The sequence below is a fragment of the Equus caballus genome, chromosome 6 (genome assembly GCF_041296265.1).
Source record: "Equus caballus isolate H_3958 breed thoroughbred chromosome 6, TB-T2T, whole genome shotgun sequence".
Lineage (NCBI taxonomy): Eukaryota > Metazoa > Chordata > Mammalia > Perissodactyla > Equidae > Equus > Equus caballus.
The window spans coordinates 86,382,025-86,401,609 of record NC_091689.1 but is presented as its reverse complement, the minus strand read 5'-3'; the positions used below and the strand labels follow the sequence as shown (position 1 = coordinate 86,401,609).

At 36.7% G+C, this 19,585-nt stretch overlaps 1 protein-coding gene across 2 annotated transcripts in view; it reads left to right on the top strand.

Moving 5' to 3' along the window:
* OR6C319 (olfactory receptor family 6 subfamily C member 319) overlaps positions 1-15,821 on the top strand; it is a 137,666-nt gene extending 121,845 nt beyond the window's left edge. The window contains exons 2-4 of one of the 2 annotated variants that reach the window (XM_070269186.1): positions 8,964-9,085; positions 10,816-10,860; positions 12,251-15,821. In XM_070269186.1, coding sequence (XP_070125287.1) covers positions 10,849-10,860; positions 12,251-13,222 — 984 coding nt within the window. In that variant the 5' untranslated portion in view covers positions 8,964-9,085; positions 10,816-10,848 and the 3' untranslated portion in view covers positions 13,223-15,821. Of the gene's footprint in view, positions 1-8,963; positions 9,086-10,815; positions 10,861-12,250 lie in introns of those variants that run through there. The other variant, NM_001391061.1, reaches the window with a different exon arrangement.
* Positions 15,822-19,585: the final 3,764 nt, after the last annotated feature.

Genomic DNA, 19,585 nt, shown 5'->3' with positions numbered 1-19,585 from the left:
TACTGTTTTCCATAATGGCTATACCAATCTACATTCCCACCAACAGAGAACAAGGATTCCTTTTCTCTACATCCTCACTAACACTTCCTATCTTTTACATTTTTATTATAGTCATCTTAACAGGTATGAGGTGATAGCTCATTAAGATTTAAATTTGCATGTCCCTGATGATTAATAATGTTGAGCAACTATTTATCTACCTGTCGGCCATTTGTATGTCTTTGAAAAAACGTCTATTCAGGTCCTTTGCCAATTTATTAATTGGATTGTTGAAACTTTTGCTATAAAGTAGTAGGAGTTCCTTATATATTTTGGACATTAACCCCTTATCTGAAGTATGGTTTGCAAATCTTTTCTCCCATTTTATGTGTTGCCTTTTCGTTTTGCTGATTGTTTCCTTTGCTGTGCAGAAGCTTTTTAGTTTGATTTAGTCTCGCTTGTTTAATTTTGCTTTGTTGTCTGAATTTTTGGTGTCATATCCAAACAATTATTGCCAAGGCCAATGTCAAGGAGCTTTTACCCTATGTTTTCTTCTAGGAGGTTTACACATTCAGGTCTTATGTTTAAGTCTTAAATTCATTTTGAGCTGATTTTTGTGAATGGTGTAATATAATGGTCCAGCTTTATTATTTTGCACGTGAATACCCAGTTTTCCAAACACCACTGAGTGAAGAGACTATCCTTTCCCCATTGTGCTCGCCCATCTATTTCAGTCCTAGAGACATTATGCTCATTTAACCAACACCAGGGATCTCTGCATTTCAAAACTTTCAGCTCTGCTATAATAGAAGAGATCAGGGGCCGTCCCTGTGGCTGAGTGGTTAAGTTCACACACTCCGCTTCAGCGGCGCAGGGTTTCGCTGGTTTGGATCCTGGGCCTGGATGTGGCACCACTCATCAGGCCATGCTGAGCAGCGTCCCACATAGCACAGCCAGAGGCACTCACAACTAGAATATACAACTATGTACTGGGGGTCTTTGGGGAGACGAAGAAGAAGAAGAAAAAAAGAAGATTGGCAACAGATGTTAGCTCAGGTGCCAATCTTTAAAAAAAAAGAAGAGATCAAACCCTTGAGATGGGATATAAACGTCTGCTTCTCTGGCAAAGGTGGCAAAGGCGGCTAGGCAGAATATGGGGCATCAATGGAATTTACCCATATGTGCCCTCTGGTAACCCCTGAAGGTTGTGAATTCAATTTGCATAGAAATGAGTTCATCCACAGATTAGACTTGGATTGGTTTCCAAGAGTTTCAGTCCTGTTGCTACAGGAGATACTGGTTTCTTTTAGGGAAGTCGTAGTTTTCTGACTCCTTTTTCATACCTTGAGATGGAAACTTAAAATCCTAAGATGATCTCTTTTCTTTCTTCAAGTTCTCCAGATACTTAGAAATAATCAACCAATGTTACAGTTCTCATATTCCTCATTTTCCACAAAAATATTCCATGACAGCAGCTACTTGGTAAAAGCAAGCCATAAGAGCAGCATACATTCAAGAGTTGACAAAACCCACCTACTTATAGGAGTGCCACAAAGTGTTATGGATATTTCTGCAAATTAACATTTACTGTGTTCTTGACTCATGTCCAGGCTAGATGGCAAGATCTTGGATGGCATCTTATTTCCTACAGGCCTTCCCTGATACTCCTGCCACAAACACCCAGTGCAAATAATAATAAACTTCTATTAGGTAGCAAAGAGCACTACTCATTTCATAAAGTGAGGGACCAAACATAGAATGCTGCCAAACAAAAAGAGTTTTAAGAGGAGACAAAATTGAATCATAATCAAAGAAAAAAAATGTTTACAGGGCTTATTTAGAGTAAGCAATGCAGCAAATTATGATATTTAGTTACCCTAGATTTTAAAAAATCTAAAACTTTAGAAAATTTTTTAATATGAAAAAAGAGCACAGAAAGATAATAAGCTCAAATCGAAATGGAGTAACAGGGGGCATATACGCCCTTATATATGCTCAAACCTCTAAAAATTCAAGCAAAATATATGAAATCAGAGTTTTCCAGATAATTGACATCAGATAATGGAGGACAGTGATCCCTGAGAGATGATTACTTCAGCTTACTTCCTGGAGACAGTGTGGGGTGGGGGGACCCATGTGGAGCCCATCAGTCTGCTAGAGTTGGGAAGGTGTAGGTGGTAGTCCAGGGAGCCTAAAGTTCACAAGACAGTATGGAGAAGTGGGAGAGGCACAGAGAGATATCTGTGATCTACAGACGGCCCATCATGAGCGTTCAGCTGAGCGCTGATCAGCATATACCCATAAGGAAATTGCCTGACTGAGGTAAGAATCACCTAAAAGGGTTGCAAAGAACAATATTCTGGGCCTTCCCATGGTGGAGGGGTTAAGTTCACATGCTCTGCTTGGGTGGCCCAGGGTTTCGCTGGTTTGGATCCTGGGCATGGACATGGCACCACTCATCCGGCCATGTTGAGGTGGTGTCCCACAAAGCACAACCAGAAGGACCTACAGCTAGAGTATGCAACTATGTACTTGGGGGCTTTGAGAAGGAGAAGAAGAAAAAAAGAAGATTGTCAAGAGATGTTAGCTCAGGTGTCAATCTTTAAAAAAAACCCAAACAATATTCTGAGCCCACACTGTTGGAAATGGTTCCTATTCACACCAAACAGAATTAAAAATCTCATAGTTTATAGGTAATATTCAGAAAGATTTGCCTCAGCATTGGGGAAAGAAACTACTAGGCTAAACACTGCTCTGGTCCATTCTAACACAGATTAACACAGAACCTGAAAGGACAAAACTGTTTCCAAATGATTTAAATGATACCAATCAAAAATAAAGAATCTTTACATGGATCCAAATACATCCAGCCTTCAAGAAGGTGAAATTCATGTCTGATGTGATCAAAACTCATCAGGTATGGAAAGAAGCAGGAAAACACAACCGATAGTGAGGAGAACAATCAATACAAATAGCCCCAAAATGGTACAGGTGATACAATTAAAGTAAAACACAGTTAAAACAGTAATTATAACTGTACTCCATATGTTGGAGAACATAGAATAAAGATAGAACATGTTAAGTAAAAACATTAATATGATTAAAAAGATTTAAAGCAAACTTCTAGAGTTGAAAAAACTACACCATCTGAGAAAAATGTATATGGAACAGTTTTAATGTCAGATATTGCATAAGAAAAATTTAGTTAACTAGAAGAAATAGTGGTAAAAACTCTCTCTATAAAACATTCAAAGAAAATAACTTTAAAAAATTTAAAAAAGCATCAGGGAACTATGAGACAAATTCAAGAGGCCTGATATAGTCTAATTAGAGTCTCCTTAAAAAAGGAGAAAGGAGGGACAGAAAAAGTATTTGAAGAAATGAACGAAAATATTTCAAAATATTGTAAAATTTTGGATATTAGCCCTTTCGCAGATATAGGATTTGCAAATATTTCCTCCTGTTCAGTAGGTTGTCTTTTCACTGTGTTGATGCTTCACTTTGCTATGAAGAAGCTTTTTAGTCTGATGTAGTCCCATTTGATTATTTTTGCTTTTGTTACTTTTGATTTTGGTGTCAGATTAAAAAAATCATCACCAAGACCTATGTCAAGGAGCTTACTGCCTGTATTTTCTTCTAGGAGTTTTATTATTTGAGGTCTTATGTTCAAGTCTTTAATCCATTTTGAGTTAATTTTTGTGTATGGTGTAAGATAGAGTCCAGTTTTATTCTTTCTCATGAGGCAGTCCAGCTTCCCAAAACCAGTTGTTAAAGAAACTCTTCTTTTCCCATTGTATATTCTGGGCTCCTTTGTTATAAATGAATTGACCATATGTACATAGGTTTATTTATGAGTTCTCTAGTCTGTTCCATTGATCTGTGTTTCTGTTTATATGCCAATACCGTACTGTTTTAATTACTAAAATTTTGTAATACAGTTGGAAATCAGGGAGTGTGATGCCTCTAGTTTTGTTCCTTTTTCTCAATTTTCCCTTGGCTATTCAAGATTTTTTGCGGTTCCATACAAATTTTAAGATTATTTGTTCTATTTCTTTGAAAAATGCCATTGGAATTTTGACAGAGATTGCACCGAATCTGTGTATTGCTCTGGGTAATATGGACATTTTAACAATATTGATTGTTCAACCCATGAGCACAAAATATTTTTCCATTTATTTGTGTGTTATTCAATTTCTTTCATTGTTGTCTTGTAGTTTTAAATATACAGGTCTTTCATCTCTTTGGTTAAATTTATTCCTAGGTATTTTATTTATTTATTTTTGATGCAGTTGTAAATGAGATTGTTTTCTTTATTTCTCTTTCTCATAGTTCATTATTAGGTATAGAAATGCAACAGAGTTTTGTGTATTAATTTTGTATCCTGCAAGTTTACTGAATTTGTCTATTAGTTCTAACAGTTTTTTGATGGAGTCTTTAGGGTTTTCTGTATATATAATCATGTTATCTGCAAGTAGTGACAGTTTTACTTCTTCTTTTCCAATTTGGATGCCTTTTATTTCTTTTTCTTGCCTAATTGCTCTGGCTAGGACTTCCAATACTGTGTTGAATAAAAGTGTCAAGAGTGGTCATCCTTGTCTTGTTCCTGCTCTCAGAGGAAAGGCTTTCAGGTTTTCATCATTGAGTATGATGTTAGCTGGGGCTTGTCATGTATGACCTTTATTATGTGGAGGTGTGTTTCCTTTATACTTGCTTCATTGAGAGTTTTAAAAATCTTGTTACATAAAAGAGGAAAATGTAAGAATAACATTTAAATGGTGGAACATTCAAATGGTGGAAACAATGCAAGCCAGAAGACTGTAGAGCAACATCTTTAAAGCAGAGGAGGGAAATGACAACCCAGAATTCTATAACCAGAAAAAATGCTTTTCAAAATTGAAGGTGAAATAGAGACTTTTCAGAAATAGAAAACCCAAAAGACTTCATCACCAGCAGACCTGCCCTACAAGAATGTTAAAGAAAGTCTCTCAGACAGAAATTGCTACCAGATAGAAATATGTACCTACCAGGAATAGAGAGCACCAGGAAAGATAACAACTTGGGTAAATACATGAGATTTTTTTTCTTATTATTTAAATAAGCCAAAATTGTGAGTTTAAAGCCAAAATAATAAAATATTTTTAGTTTTTAAAATCATTTTGTATTTTAACATTCTTTTTTATTGTGGTAAAATATACATAATGTAAAGCTTACCATTTTAACCATTTTTAAGTAGACAGTTAAGTGGCATTAAGAGCATTCACATTATTGTGCATCCATCACCACCATCTATCTCCAGAACTTTTTCATCTTCTCAAACTTAAATTCTGTGGCCATTAAACAATAACTCCCCATTCTCCCCTCCTCCAGCTTATGGCAACCACCATTCTACTTTCTGTCTCTACTAATTTGATTATAGATATTTCATATAAGTAAAATCATAATATTTGTCCTTTTGTGTCTGGTTTATTTCACTTAACATAATGTCTTCAAGTTTCATCCATGTTGTAGGATGTGTCAGAATACCATTCCTTTTTAAGGCTGAATAATGTTTTCTTGTGTTTATATACCAAATTTTCTTTCTTTATTCATTCATTTGTCACTGAACATTTGGGTTGTTTCCATCTTTTGGCTATAGTGAATAATGCTGCTATGAATATTGATGTAGAAATTTGGTTCAAGCTTCTGCTTTCAATTTTTTAAGTTATTTACCTAGAAGTGGATTTGTTGGATCATATTAATTCCATGTTTAATTTTTTGAGGAATCTCCATGCTGTTTTACACAATGGTTGCACCATTTTACATTTCCACCAAAGGCACAAATGTTGCAATTTACCCACTATTTTGTGAGTTTATATCATATGTAAAAGTTAAATGTATGAAGACTATAGCACAAAGGCCACAGTGGAGAGACAAAAGTCCCACTTGTATGGTTCTTAATTATATATGAAGAGGTATATCATCAGTTGAAGGTAGAGTGTGATAAGTTTAATATGCATACCATAAAGAAATCTAGAAAAGTAGCACAAGTTTATAGCAAATAAACCAACAAAGGAAGTTAATTTCAAAGAAAGCAGAAAAAGGAAAAAAATGAAACAAAGAACAAATGGGAAAAATAGAAGATAAATGATACATTATATTTAAACCCAACCATATCAGTAATCATATTAAATGTATATTATTTCAACAGCAAACTTAAAAAGCAGAGGTGGTCAGATTAGGAGGAAAAAAAGAGGCAATTCTTCGCTGCCTATAAGAAAGTAGCCTTCAATATAAACACAGAAATAGGAAAAAAAGTTTAAAAATGGAAAAAATATACAATGATAACACTAATCAAAAGAAGTTGGAGTGGCCACATCAGCATCAGACAAAGTAGATTAGAGTTAAGAATATTAATTGGAGTAAAAAAGTTCATTTTTTTAATGACAAAGTGTCTATACAGCAAGAAAAATTAGCTACCCTACATACATATACATATAATAAAGAGCTTCAAAATACAAGAAGCAAAAACTGGTAAAAATGAGAGGAGAAAAAGAAAAATCCACAATTATAGTCAGAAATTTCAAGATGCCTGTCTCAATAATTGATTGAATCACTATCCAGAAATTCAGGAAGTATACAGAAGACTTCATACTATCAACATTACATAACTGACATTTACAGAACACTCCAACAATGACAACAAAAAAGCAGAATTGTTCTAAGGTTCACAGATAATATTTATCAAGAGAGACAGTATTCAGGACTCTAAAACAGGCCTTGTTAAATTCAAAAGGATCCAAATTACACAAAGTATGTTATCTGACCAAATGAAAGTAAATTAGAAATCAGAACAAATTTTTCTGAGAAACACTGATCATTGGAAGACAAATATCAAAATTTGTGGGATGCAGCTAAAGCGGCATTGATAGAGAAACTTATGGCTCTATAGCAATAATAGCAATTCAAACAACTCTGATGTGTATCACTGGCCATAACCTTAGTCACACGACCATACAAGCTGTAAGGGAGGCTGGGTAGTATTTTCCTGGGTACTTTGCACCCTGTATAAAATTTGGGTTTTGTCACTATAGGTAAGGAAAGAAAAATACCAGACAGGAAATTACCAGTCTCTGCCACAGCCAGTCAGGATGTTCTCCAAAAATTTACTGTAAATATAGAGACATATCTCCTTTTTCCCCAGCTTACGCCTCCGGCAGGGAAAATTTTCAGTCACTCTCTGCCAACAACAGGATGACAGATAGGCATGATGTGACATGGCTAGTCACTGTGAGAAACCTCGGTGGAGCATCAGCGACTGGGCTGAGTAAAGAGACAGCAGAGACACCTGCTTCGATAGAGGCAGCAGGAGCACACCTCTGCTCCATCATTTGACACCAGGATTCGACACGAGCAACAAGAGTGAGAATGTCCAGAACTGACAGCAAAGAAAAAGAGACAGTCAAAGAAAAAGCTTTATTCAAGTTCACTGGACAGTAGTAAGCCATAAGAAAACAAGAAACACATCCTGGAACAAGACAATTTTTTATCCAGCGCTTGGGATGCAAAACTCTCCATTGCTTCAAATATCAAAAGTAGTCTCATTGCCTATCTGAAAAGTCATAAGTAGAAGGAGAGAGGATGAATACAAAAGCTAGGTAGCACAAACATAACATCAAGTTTGAAATTTAAATGCTGGTAAGTCTCTCTCTTACATATCGGGACAAGTAGATAGGGCAGTATGGGGAAAAAAGCAGGATCTTTGTAGTCAGATAAACTTTTGTTCAAAATCTGCACTGCCACTGTGGGGCATTCTGACCAGTCATTTCTCTGTTCTTCAGTTTCCTCATCTATAAAATGAAGACAGCTTTTTTTTTTACTTTAAGATTTATGTCAGAGATGAATAGTATATAATAAATAAAAATATATGATAAAAATAGAGGGTGTAATTCTAGGAGAAATATGAAGGTTTAACAAAGAAATCAAGATGGAATTCAGGTAACATCAGGCCACCCTCAATGTCTCTGAGGACATTGTCCCCATTGCTACATGTGTTTTTACATTGTTGGTTGGACTGCCATCATTTCATTGGTAGAGTCACCAAGGTCACCGAGGACCATTTTGTTGTTCACTCAGATGTTCCCTGTGCACAGGTGGCTGACTAAACATATAAATTGCTATTAGAGAATTCACAGGGAAGCTTGCCTCCCTGCCCAGGAAGATCAGTTGTGCCCTCTGACAAAACCAGAGAGAAACCTTCCTTATTTCGCACCATTCTTTTCTTCCTTTGAACTAACAGAGTAACTGGGAAATGTAGTATCAGGTAGCATTTTCAACTTGGTGAGGGAAGAGGAGACTGAGACAGGGCTCCTTATATCAGGACCATTAAAATCTAGGAGAGTTCTGTTGGTTATCAGACTTGCCTGTGAGAGGGTGTGTGTGTGTGGAGATGTGTGTGTTTGAGTGCGTTTGTGTGGAGGGTGAGACTAGGGGTTGAGAAAGGTGGAATATGAGAGTGGGAACAGAAGTACACGAAAACTCACCAACTTAATGTTCCTCAGACTGTGGCTCCCTCAAGGGCCTCTGATAAAGAACTGCCAGAAAAGTAACTATATAATTCTTATGACATATTTTTCCAAATTCTCTAAACATAGGCAGAGGGTGAATACAGGCAGTTTTAAAGTCTGGAATTCAGTTCTTTGTAACTGATTCTGCAGAAAAATATTCAACCATCATTTCTGATATGTTGTGATTTTGAAGGAACATGAAATTAGAATTTTCTGTCTTGGTCACTTTCGCCTTTGAAAGGGCCAGTCGTTACCTCAGTTGAGGAGGCTGTTACTGATTAAGGGACAGAAAAATAAAAGGTGATGGGAAAGACACCACTACCCAGTAATATTCACTAGTGTCATAGAAATCAAATAATATTGATATTATAAATTGCCTGCCATGGAACCTCCCCTTATTCTCCATGTGTTATTTAAGTCATTTTTGCCACTTTTTTTCAGGGATTGGAGGGTGAAGTGTGAGGCATGCAGTATTCACTCTTCTCGAATCTCGACTATCCAGTCCGTGGGCAGCCTCTGTCCCAAATGAAGACTGAATGAGGTTGATTCCAAACATAAGTAAGGTAAAAAAAGTGTCTCAAATATATGTTTTTAGTTCAGTAAATAGGGAGTCGATGAAGGAAAAAACTGAATCTCCATCACTTATCTAGATCCCAAAGTGACAGTGAGAGTAACTAGTTCTGTGTGAGTTAAGTCACCAAGGTCAACTCGTGAATGTTAGTTGAAGGCTGCTTAGGGGAAGAAGCTGTTAAAATTCATTTAATGAAATTGTTTCAAACTTTGATCCAAACTCAAAATAAATAAATAGCTCTCAATCTCTCAGTGAAATTTCCCCAATATAACAGAGAATGTTGGTACGATTGCTGGAAAAGGCCAAAATGAAGCAGTCTTGTATGCAAATGACCTGCCGCCACAGGCTCACCTGCATTATTAGAAGCAGGGTTTATTTAACATGCTTCATAAATTAATACACAATGTCACTGAAAGTTAACACATATTATATTAGGCGTTTTTAAAACATTAAATGAATGATCATTCAAATGCTAATATGATTGCATTCATCAGTCTTTCCTACCAATATAGAAGACTAAAAGTTTTGATAGGAGAAGCAGGGAATAATTTTTTTTGAGGAAGATTAGCCCTGAGCTGACATCTGCTGGCAATCCTCCTATTTTTGCTGAGGAAGACTGGCCCTGAGCTAACATCTGTGCCCATCTTCCTCTATATTATATGTGGGACACCTACCACAGCATGGCTTGCCAAGCGGTGCCATGTCCGCACCTGGGATCCAAACTGGTGAACCCTGGGCCACCAAAGCGGAACGTGCACACTTAACCGCTGTGTCACCAGGCTGGCCCCAGCAGGGAATAATTTTTGATCCTAGGAACTTTGTAGGAGAGGGAGAGCTGGAGTTGCAATGTCAATAGCCAGTACAAGGATTTAAACTCTCTACAACGGAAGGAGGAAGGAAGGGAGGGAATTAGCAGGGCAGAAAGGACTTGACCTGTCATTTAGTTTGACCTGTCACAGTCTTCTTCTGGCAAGTACATGGCAAGATACTGTCTCTCCAGTAAGCTATCTCTCCCATGAGCTAAGGGAGGGCTTTCTCTGTTCCAAAATCATGTTTGTGAACCCTGAGGCAGTGCACTTTACTAACTCAGCTTACGGTGATGGATGAATCTGACACTTCAGTAGAAGGAAAAGAACATAGAGAAACTGAGTGAACATAGGAAAATCTGAATAGCTACCAATATAGCTGACTGATTGCCAAGGAACAAGCATGGAGTGGTTATCATCCCAAGTCTAAGGTTGCATTTTCATGCTTATCTCGTGTTACCATGTTATTGAGTATGCACGAGAATGAAATATTATCTCCCACTGGTATCCTGAAAGCTCCTTGAGGGAGCAACTTGTTAATGGTTGGATGGCCAACCTCTATTTTATGCTCTTTAGATAATAGATGCTTATTAAATATTTATTTGAATGAATAAATGTAGGTTATTTACTTCAACAATAGGAAAGAAGAGTAACCTAATGGATTTTTGATTCTCTATTCAGAACACACATATTGGGTACAATTGGGACAATTGTTTAAACACGTAAAAAATTAGTTTTCCTCTCATGTAGAAGGGTGTAGTGTTTCCCTGCAAAACCTTGAGTCATGCCTAAACTTGCTTGTTTAACAGTCAATCTCCCTAATAAAGCACAAAGACATATTATTAGCCAACATATTAAGTTATTATTAACTATGATATCCCCAGTGAGAATGCATTTACCAGATCTTCCTTTACAGATGGACACCTGAGAGTAGCTGCTTGAAATATGAATGTCAATGAGGGTAAGTTTTGACATGAAGGAGAGGAGAATTCCCGAGCCCCTATCTAATGGAATTCCTGAGAAAATGTAGAGTACAAGGAAGCTTAAAACTCTGGAAGGTGCTGAAATGGACAGCAATAAATGTTCAGTGAGAAAGACAGGGTCATTTATAATTTGTTTACAAAGATTGGCTCATGTGTGTCCATTGGTTTCTGGACATTGCTTGGGCAAGTTACGTATATCAAAACTCAGAGAACATAAGCAACAGGGTTAGGGAGCTGGCTGGTAAATTAGTGGGGAGAGGTGATTTGAGGAGGGAAAAGCAGAAATCGTTCAAAGAGGTCACTAAGATATAACCTGAGACAGATTCTGAAGGCTGCGTGCTGCGAAGAGCACAGGGTTGATCAGGCTGGCAAAGAAAGTAGATACCAAGGATCATTCTCTCTGGGCTCTGTCCGTGACCCGAAGCACCAAAACAGGATTAAATCTGGGTTATATTAAGGTTCCAGAATAATTTTCTTTATACAACTTCGGGAAACCTTCTGCCTAAGCAGTCCCAAAACTGGCTTAGAAATACTGTCCTTTGCCTAAATATAGGGTGACAAAGTAAAGATACATCTTTTTATCTCCTTATTTAGAGATGATCTGAAGTGCAAAGATCAGGACTAACACTTTTAAATCAATGTGCTGCTGTTAGAATTCAGCATAACAACATAAGAAGATCAACAGAAAACATTAATTAAACATTTGTCCAAACACATAGACTAAACACCAAGAGTGAACCAGAATGTAAACTATAGGCTTTGGGTGAATATGATGCGTCAGAGCAGTTCAGCAACTGTGACAGTTATACCACTCTAGTGGGGAATGTTGACAATGGGGGAGGCTATGCATGTGTGGGAGTAGGAGGGAGAAGGGAAATCTCTGTGCCATCCTCTCAATTTTGCTGTGAAATTGCTCTAAAAAAAGTTTTAACTTAAAAACAAAAAAAGCTAAATACTAATTAACAGATGCATCTTGGTTTTGAAAAGGGAGCATTTCAGTATGGTGTGGAAAAGCAAAGAAAGATAAGGATGAAAGAAAAAACTTCAAAAATGACATAATTTCCTCCAGGATAAGGACAAATAAAATCAACCCCACAAGGCAATATTGTTGAGAAACTGCAAATAAGACATATAATTTATATTTTGTTTTGTTATTTGATATCTTTGAAAATATACTTTCTAATCACAGAAGTACGCATAAGATCTATATTAGATATTTTTGAAAATGTCTCCTAGCAAGATGTCAAAAGTACTGCTATGTTAACAAATTGATTATTAAGTAAAAGAGGAAAGTGCATTTAAGCTGGCTTGCTGGGATGTCTTTGTTCAGGTTCCAGTACTGACTTTTTATGGCACTGCTCTCATCAGGTAGAATCACTCTCGACTTGGAGCAAGGCAAAGATGAAAAATCACACGGCGGTAACAACGTTCATCCTGTTGGGATTGACAGATGATCCAAAACTACAAATTCTGCTTTTTGTATTTTTGTTTCTCACCTACGTGTTGAGTGTGGCTGGAAACCTCATCATTATCACCCTCACACTTTTGGATTCCCATCTTAAAACTCCCATGTATTTTTTCCTCCGAAATTTCTCTTTCTTAGAAGTCTCGTTCACCACTGTCTGTATTCCCAGATTCCTGTATACTATCACAACTGGAGATAATACTATTACCTATAATGCTTGTGTTACTCAATTATTTTTTGTTGTCCTCTTTGGAGCAACAGAATTTTTTCTCCTTGCCGCCATGTCCTACGATCGCTGTGTGGCCATTTGTAAGCCCCTGCATTACACGACCATCATGAACACCAGAGACTGCGCTACACTTGTTCTCTCCTGTTGGTTTGCTGGCCTGTTGATCATCCTCCCACCTCTTGGCCTGGGCCTCCAGCTGGAATTCTGTGACTCTAACATAATCGATCATTTTGTCTGTGATGCATCTCCTGTTTTACAGATAACCTGCTCAGACACAGTGTTAATAGAGAGAGTTATTCTGAGTTTTGCTGTGCTGACACTCATTACTACTTTAGTGTGTGTAGTCCTCTCCTACACATACATCATCAAGACCATTCTAAGATTTCCCTCTGCCCAACAGAGGAAAAAGGCCTTTTCCACCTGTTCTTCCCACGTGATTGTGGTTTCTGTCACCTATGGCACCTGCATCTTTGTCTACATCAAACCCTCAGCAAGGGAAGGAGTGGCCATCAATAAAGTGGTGTCTGTGCTTGCTACTTCAGTCGCCCCTGTGCTTAATCCGTTCATTTATACACTTCGAAACAGGCAAGCGAAAGATGCCTTTAAAGATACAGTAAAAAGAATTGTATTTCTCACAAAGAAGTGAGAGGATATTGATGTTTTTTGAGGCTAAGTTAAATTAAATTTAAATCTGAATAACCCATGGGTGACATTCATGAATTTGCCAAATTAAGTGGTTCCTTTGTATTCTGTAGATTTATTAAATTAATCTTCCCCCAGGAACATTTTCCCCTTATAGTCCAAAAGTCAAATCAAGGTATTTATTTCTCCTTCTTTTAAGTTTATTTTATTCAGAATGATTTCTTTAATTACTGAATCTTCCATACCACATTCCTGGAATGCTCAATGTCATAAAAAAGAAATGCAAATAAAGAAATTTGTGTTTCTGGCCATATGGCCTTGTCATGATGTGGAATATAATTGCCCAGAGACTATTTCTCACTTTTTGGCAATACTTCACTATCCAGCCTACAATTTACAAGGGTAATAAAAGACCCTTCATCAAATCTTACTCAGAGATTTAAATAAGTGTGCACTCCGCTTCTCTTGTTCTCATTTTAGAATGCCCACTTTTCAGGAATGAGTAGAAAGTGTTACTGGGGCAAATCTCACATGAGTGAAGATAACTATATTCTTTCTTTTAAGCCAATTATTACCCACAAAAATATTTCTACAGGCCTTTCTGGAAATTATGTGTGTGTACTGCATCCTGCAATATGATATGATGGCAGAAGAGAAAGAACAAGACTCCCAAGTACTGGGCACCTTCTATTGACATTGCCATTGAGGGTGTTTAGATACAGACTCAAGGAGAACAAGCCCCAAATTTAAGGGCAGGATAACTAAATCTTGGTTAGATAAGTTCTCCAATATCCAGACTTATATTATCTCTTGATTAAGAAAATATTAGAGATTAGGAGTATTGATCAACACATCAAAAAGTTCAGAGCTAGCACTGGTGGCCTAGTGGTAAAGTTCAGCGTGCTCTACTTCGGTGGCTCAGGTTCAGTTCCTGGGTGTGGACCTACACCACTTGTCTGTCAGTGGCCATGTTGTGGTGGCACCTCACATACAAAAAGAGGAGGACTGGCAACAGATGTTAGCTCAGGGAAAAAAAGTTTATAATTTGGGAAGAAGATCCTAAGGGACATTTGGTGGCTTAGCATAGATTGACTACTGAAGATAAAATCCAGGTATAATGTGAAAAAAAATGATAGACTTAGAGAAGAAGGAGAGAGGTGTAAAAACAGGTAACATTCATGCAGGGACCTTGGACCAAATAATTGGAATTCTTTTTATTAAATGGTAAACACAGTCTTTTTATTGCTTTCATGTTCCATGATTGTGAAAGTAAAATTTTATGCTTTCAGAGTACATATGCAACTATTATCTATGTTTACTAAACATCAGCTAATTGCTTAAATGTACTTCCTATTTTGATCATATTTTCAGTCGTTCACACAAGGTCATGGCCATAGTATGAGTATAAACTTCTTTCATACTTCAAAAATATTCAGGGAAAATAGGGTTCTATTCTCCAAAGGCTTTCTTCTTTTTTCATTTAAAATTTCTAAAAAACCAGAGCCCATATTGATATAAATAAGTGAACAAATTAATAGATGAGGGAGAAGAGACAAATCTCCTGTGTAGAAGTATTCCAAATAATTTATGTAGATTCTCTACCCTACAAGAAGGGGAAACTTTACAGTGGAGAAACTGGCAAACACTATCTCAGCCACATGATCCAGGTCAAGATCAAGTCATGTTGATGGTATGTATCCTTGACACGGTGTGATAAAAATGCCACTTTACCTCTTGTTCCCAATAGCATCAGACAACTTCCAATAGTGGGGGCATCCTATAAAATACCCAACCAGTACTTCTCAAAGCTGTCAAAGTCTTCAAATATATGGAAAGTCTGAGAAACTGTCATAGTCAAGAGGAGGCTAAGGATACACGACAATTAAATGTAATGTGGTTCACGAGATGGTATCATGGAATAGAAAAAAGATATTAGCTGAAAACTAAGGAAATCTGAGTAAATTATGGACTTTACTTAATAATAATGTAAAAGTATTGGTTCATTAACTATAACAAATGCATCATACCACTGTAAGATGTTATAAGGGAAACTGAGTGCATGGTATTTGGGAACTGTCTATCCTATCTTCTCAATTTTTCTGTAAATCTAAAACTGTTCTAAAAAAATATAAGGTTTGTTAAAAAATAAATACAATCCTCAAGTTAACTATCTTCTCTATGCTGAGGAAACTCTGGCTACTTAATGATGGATTTGCAAGACAATTTAAAGCTTTCCTTTGCAGACTACTCAATGCAAGGTGCCATTCAACCTCATTGTTCCATCTCTCATTCTTCTCCCTAGCCTGCTGATGACCTGTGTTTGATGCTCCCATTGCAACTTCCTCAACAGTCTCTCTGGGATGACTTCTCTTCCACATTTCTTTAACTTTTGTTCTTGAAGATAGCAACAACGTTTTTTTCTTAGTCCCTTAGAACCAGGACCCTCAGGGAACATATTGTTTGTCAGTACAATTGATCCCAAAGTGGCTGCTCTGAGGAGAAAAAACATTTTTACTGCTTTGGATATTTAAAAACCTCCTAAAAGCTAATGTGTCTCTTGCTGAGGAAATCACTCTCCTAGGAATAAAAATAGCCCTAGATACTCTCTGGCCTTCAACACATTTTGTTCATACTTTAACAAATACTTGAACGTATGCCCAGCATTTTGATATGCAGTATAGAAAATGCAACAAAGTTAATCTGCCCCAGGGAAACAATACAATATATAAAATATACAACCATAAAAAGTTAACAATACAATAAATTGCACACGGCAACATATATTGAAGTGCCACATAAGTGGCATAGATCATGTGTGCTTTCAATACAGAAGGGAGATCCCTATGGTCAAGTGAAATAATAATAGCATTTACGTTATTTACTATGTGCCAGGTATTGTTCTAAGTAATATGTATGGTAATAATAGACTCAATTAAAAAATCTATATATTGTATATCATCACCAATATATTATTATTATTAATAATATGCTATCATTATTGTTCTTGTATTGCAAATAAAGGAACTGAGACATAGTGCCTAAGACACATGACTAACAGATAGAAAAACGGATAGATTTGAACCCAGGTAATCTGGATCCACAGTCCATTCATATGACCAGAGCACAATACTGCTTCCTATTCTGGCAGGCCCTGTGAAAAGACAGAACTCTCCTTAGACCCAAAAAAGATTTAGAAAGGTGAAAAAGTAAGCAGAGAACATATCTTACAGAAGAGGCGATTTTAGGTGAGATGGCCCTGAAGGAAGAACCAGATGGCAGGTATAATTTCAGTTTAGAAAAAAGAAAACTGGATCAAGACTGTGCTTCAAAACGCTTTGGGTAAATCTTTCTACCTGGGCAAAATGTTTCCCATCCACAATCCAGTAGACTCCACGTCTCCCACAAAGACAAAGCTCTCATAATCCACCCCTTTTCTGCTACAGAGGAGAGAGAAAAGATTTTGGTCTCTCTCACAGTTATCACGTTTGATCTATTAGCAGCATTTGATTCAATAAATCACTCCTTCCCCCTAGGAAGATGCTCTTGCCTAAGTTTTCAGAATACCACATTCTCTGGTTTGCTTTTTTTTTTCTTTTGTTTATCTATTCACCAGTTGATGGACATTAGGATTGTTTTCAATTTTTGGCTATTATGGTTAAAACTGTTATGAACATGTTACCCAAACTGAAGTGCGCTCCCTCCTGGTGAGTTAAATCAGACTCTCCACCAGAAGTAGTTGTCTCACAAAGAAAAGTATATTTGTGGCAAATAAGAGACCATGAGGAAACATTTCCAGAGTCATGGCATCCCCGAACAAAGGGAAGCAGGGACATTTATTTTGGATGGGGAATGAATATTCAAAAGGGAGAGGTGGGTATTTGCTTGTGCAGGTTCAAATGAAAAACATGCTTCCACATACACTGCAGCTTACTTAATAAGGCCCAAGCTTCTCCTGGAGAGATCTTAGCATTAAAAAAAGGCAAAGGTGATAGGTGCAGCTCTCTGCTCAGGCTTGGTCTGGTTCAGGGTGGTTGGTGATTGCATCTCCTTAACATAACAAAAGGAAAAAGAACAATTCGGAAAAACAGCAAAATATCCAAATCCACCTTTGAGTTCCTGGGGTAACAGTTGGTGATAAACACTTGTATATGAGTCTTTCGTAGACACATGGTTCATCTATCTGGGATCAACACTTAGGGGTGAGATTGCTAGGTCATGTGGTAAATTTATGTTTAACATTATAAGACACTTGGAAAGGAAGAAGTGAAACAATCACTATTTGCAGATGACGTGATTTTATATGTAGAAAACCCTAAAGAATCCACCAAAAAACTTTTAGAAATGATAAACGAATGTGGTAAAGTTGCAGGATACAAAATCAACACACAAAAATCAGTTGTGTTTCTATACACTAACAACAAAGTAGCAGAAAGAGAAATTAAGAATACAATCCCATTCACAAGTGCAATAAAAAGAATAAAATACCTAGGAATAAACTTAACCAAAGACGTGAAAAATCTGTACTCTGAAAACTGTAAAACGTTGTTGAAAGAAATTGAAAAAGACGCAAAGAAAGGGAAAGATATTCTGTGCTCTTGGACTGGAAAAATTAACATAGTTAAAATGTTCATACTTCCTAAAGCAATCTACAGATTCAATGCAATCCCCATCAAAGTTTCAAGGACACTTTTCACAGAAATAGTACAAAGAATCCTAAAATTTACGTGGAACAACAAAAGACCCTGAATAGCCAAAGGATTCCTGAGAAAAAAGAATAAAGCTGGAGATAGCACACTCCCTGATTTTCAAATATACTACAAGTCTATAGTAACCAAAACAGCATGGTACTGGCACAAAAACAGACACGCAGATAAATGGAACAGAATCAAGAGCCCAGAAAGAAACCCACACCCCTATGGACAGCTAATTTTTGACAAGCGAGCCAAGAATGTACAATGGAGACAGGAAAGTCTCTTCAATAAATGGTGTTGGGATAACTGGACAGCCACATGAAAAGAATGAAAGTAGACCATTATCTTACACCATACATAAAAATTAACTCAAAATGGATTAAAGACTTGAATGTAAGACCTGAAGCCATGAAACTTCTAGAAGAAAACATAGGCAGTATGCTCTTTGACATCAGTCTTAGCAGCATTTTTTCAAAGACCATGTCTGACCAGGCAAGGGAAACAATAGAAAAAATAAACAAATGGGACTACATCAAACTAAAAACTTCTGCACAGCAAAGAGCACCAACAACAAAACGAAAAGACAACTTAATAATTGGGAGAAGATATTTGCAAACCATATATCTGATAAGAGGTTAATATTGAAAATATCTAAAGAAGTCATACATCTCAACAACAGAAAAACTAGCAACCCAATTAAAAAAGGGGCAAAAGAGCTGAACAGACATTTCTCCAAAGAAGATATACAAGTGGTCAACAGGCACACAAAAAGATGCTTATTCTAACGTTTGTGTCTCTTCCAGGTCATTTCAATTGACTAATTTTTTTCTTCATTGCTTCTTTGCATGTTTGATAACTTTTATTGGATTCCAAACATTGTGATTTTTACATTATTGGGTCCTTGATATTTTTGTGTTTGTATAAATATTTTTAAGGTTTGTTCTAGGATGTAGTTAAGTTACTAATTTATAGTTTAATCCTTTTGGGAGCAAAGGAAACAACCAGCAAAACGAAAAGACAACCTATGGAATGGGAGAAAATATTCGCAAACCTTGCATTTGATAAGGCATTAATGTTGAAAATATGTAAGGACCTCATACAACTCAATAGAAAAAAAAACCCAACAAATAACCTGATTACAAAACGGGCAATGGATCTGAATAGGCATTTCTCCAGAGAAGACATACAAAGGGCCAACAGGTATATGAAAAGATTATCAATATCACTAATAATCAGGGAAATGCAAATCAAAACCACAATGAGATCTCACCTCACACATCTTAGGACAGCTGTTAACAAGAGAACAAAATGTAACAAGTATTAGTGAGGATGTGGAGAAGCTGGAATCCTTGTACGCTTGTACGCGTATCTAGAACATGTAGACTGAATATCTGTCGGGATATACAGGATTTGAACAACACCAGCAACCAATTCGACCTCATTGACACTAAAAAATAGCAGAATATACACTGTTTTCAAATGCACATGGAATTTACCAAGGTAGATCATATTCTGGGCCATAAAACAAATCTCAATAAATTTAAAGGATTCCAGTCATCCAAACTATGATTTCTGACCAGAATGGGATTAAATTAAAAATCAGTAAGAGAAAGACCTCTGGGGGAAAAAGAAAGAAATCCCAGTCAGAAGCCTAAAAAATTTTCTCCATGTTATAC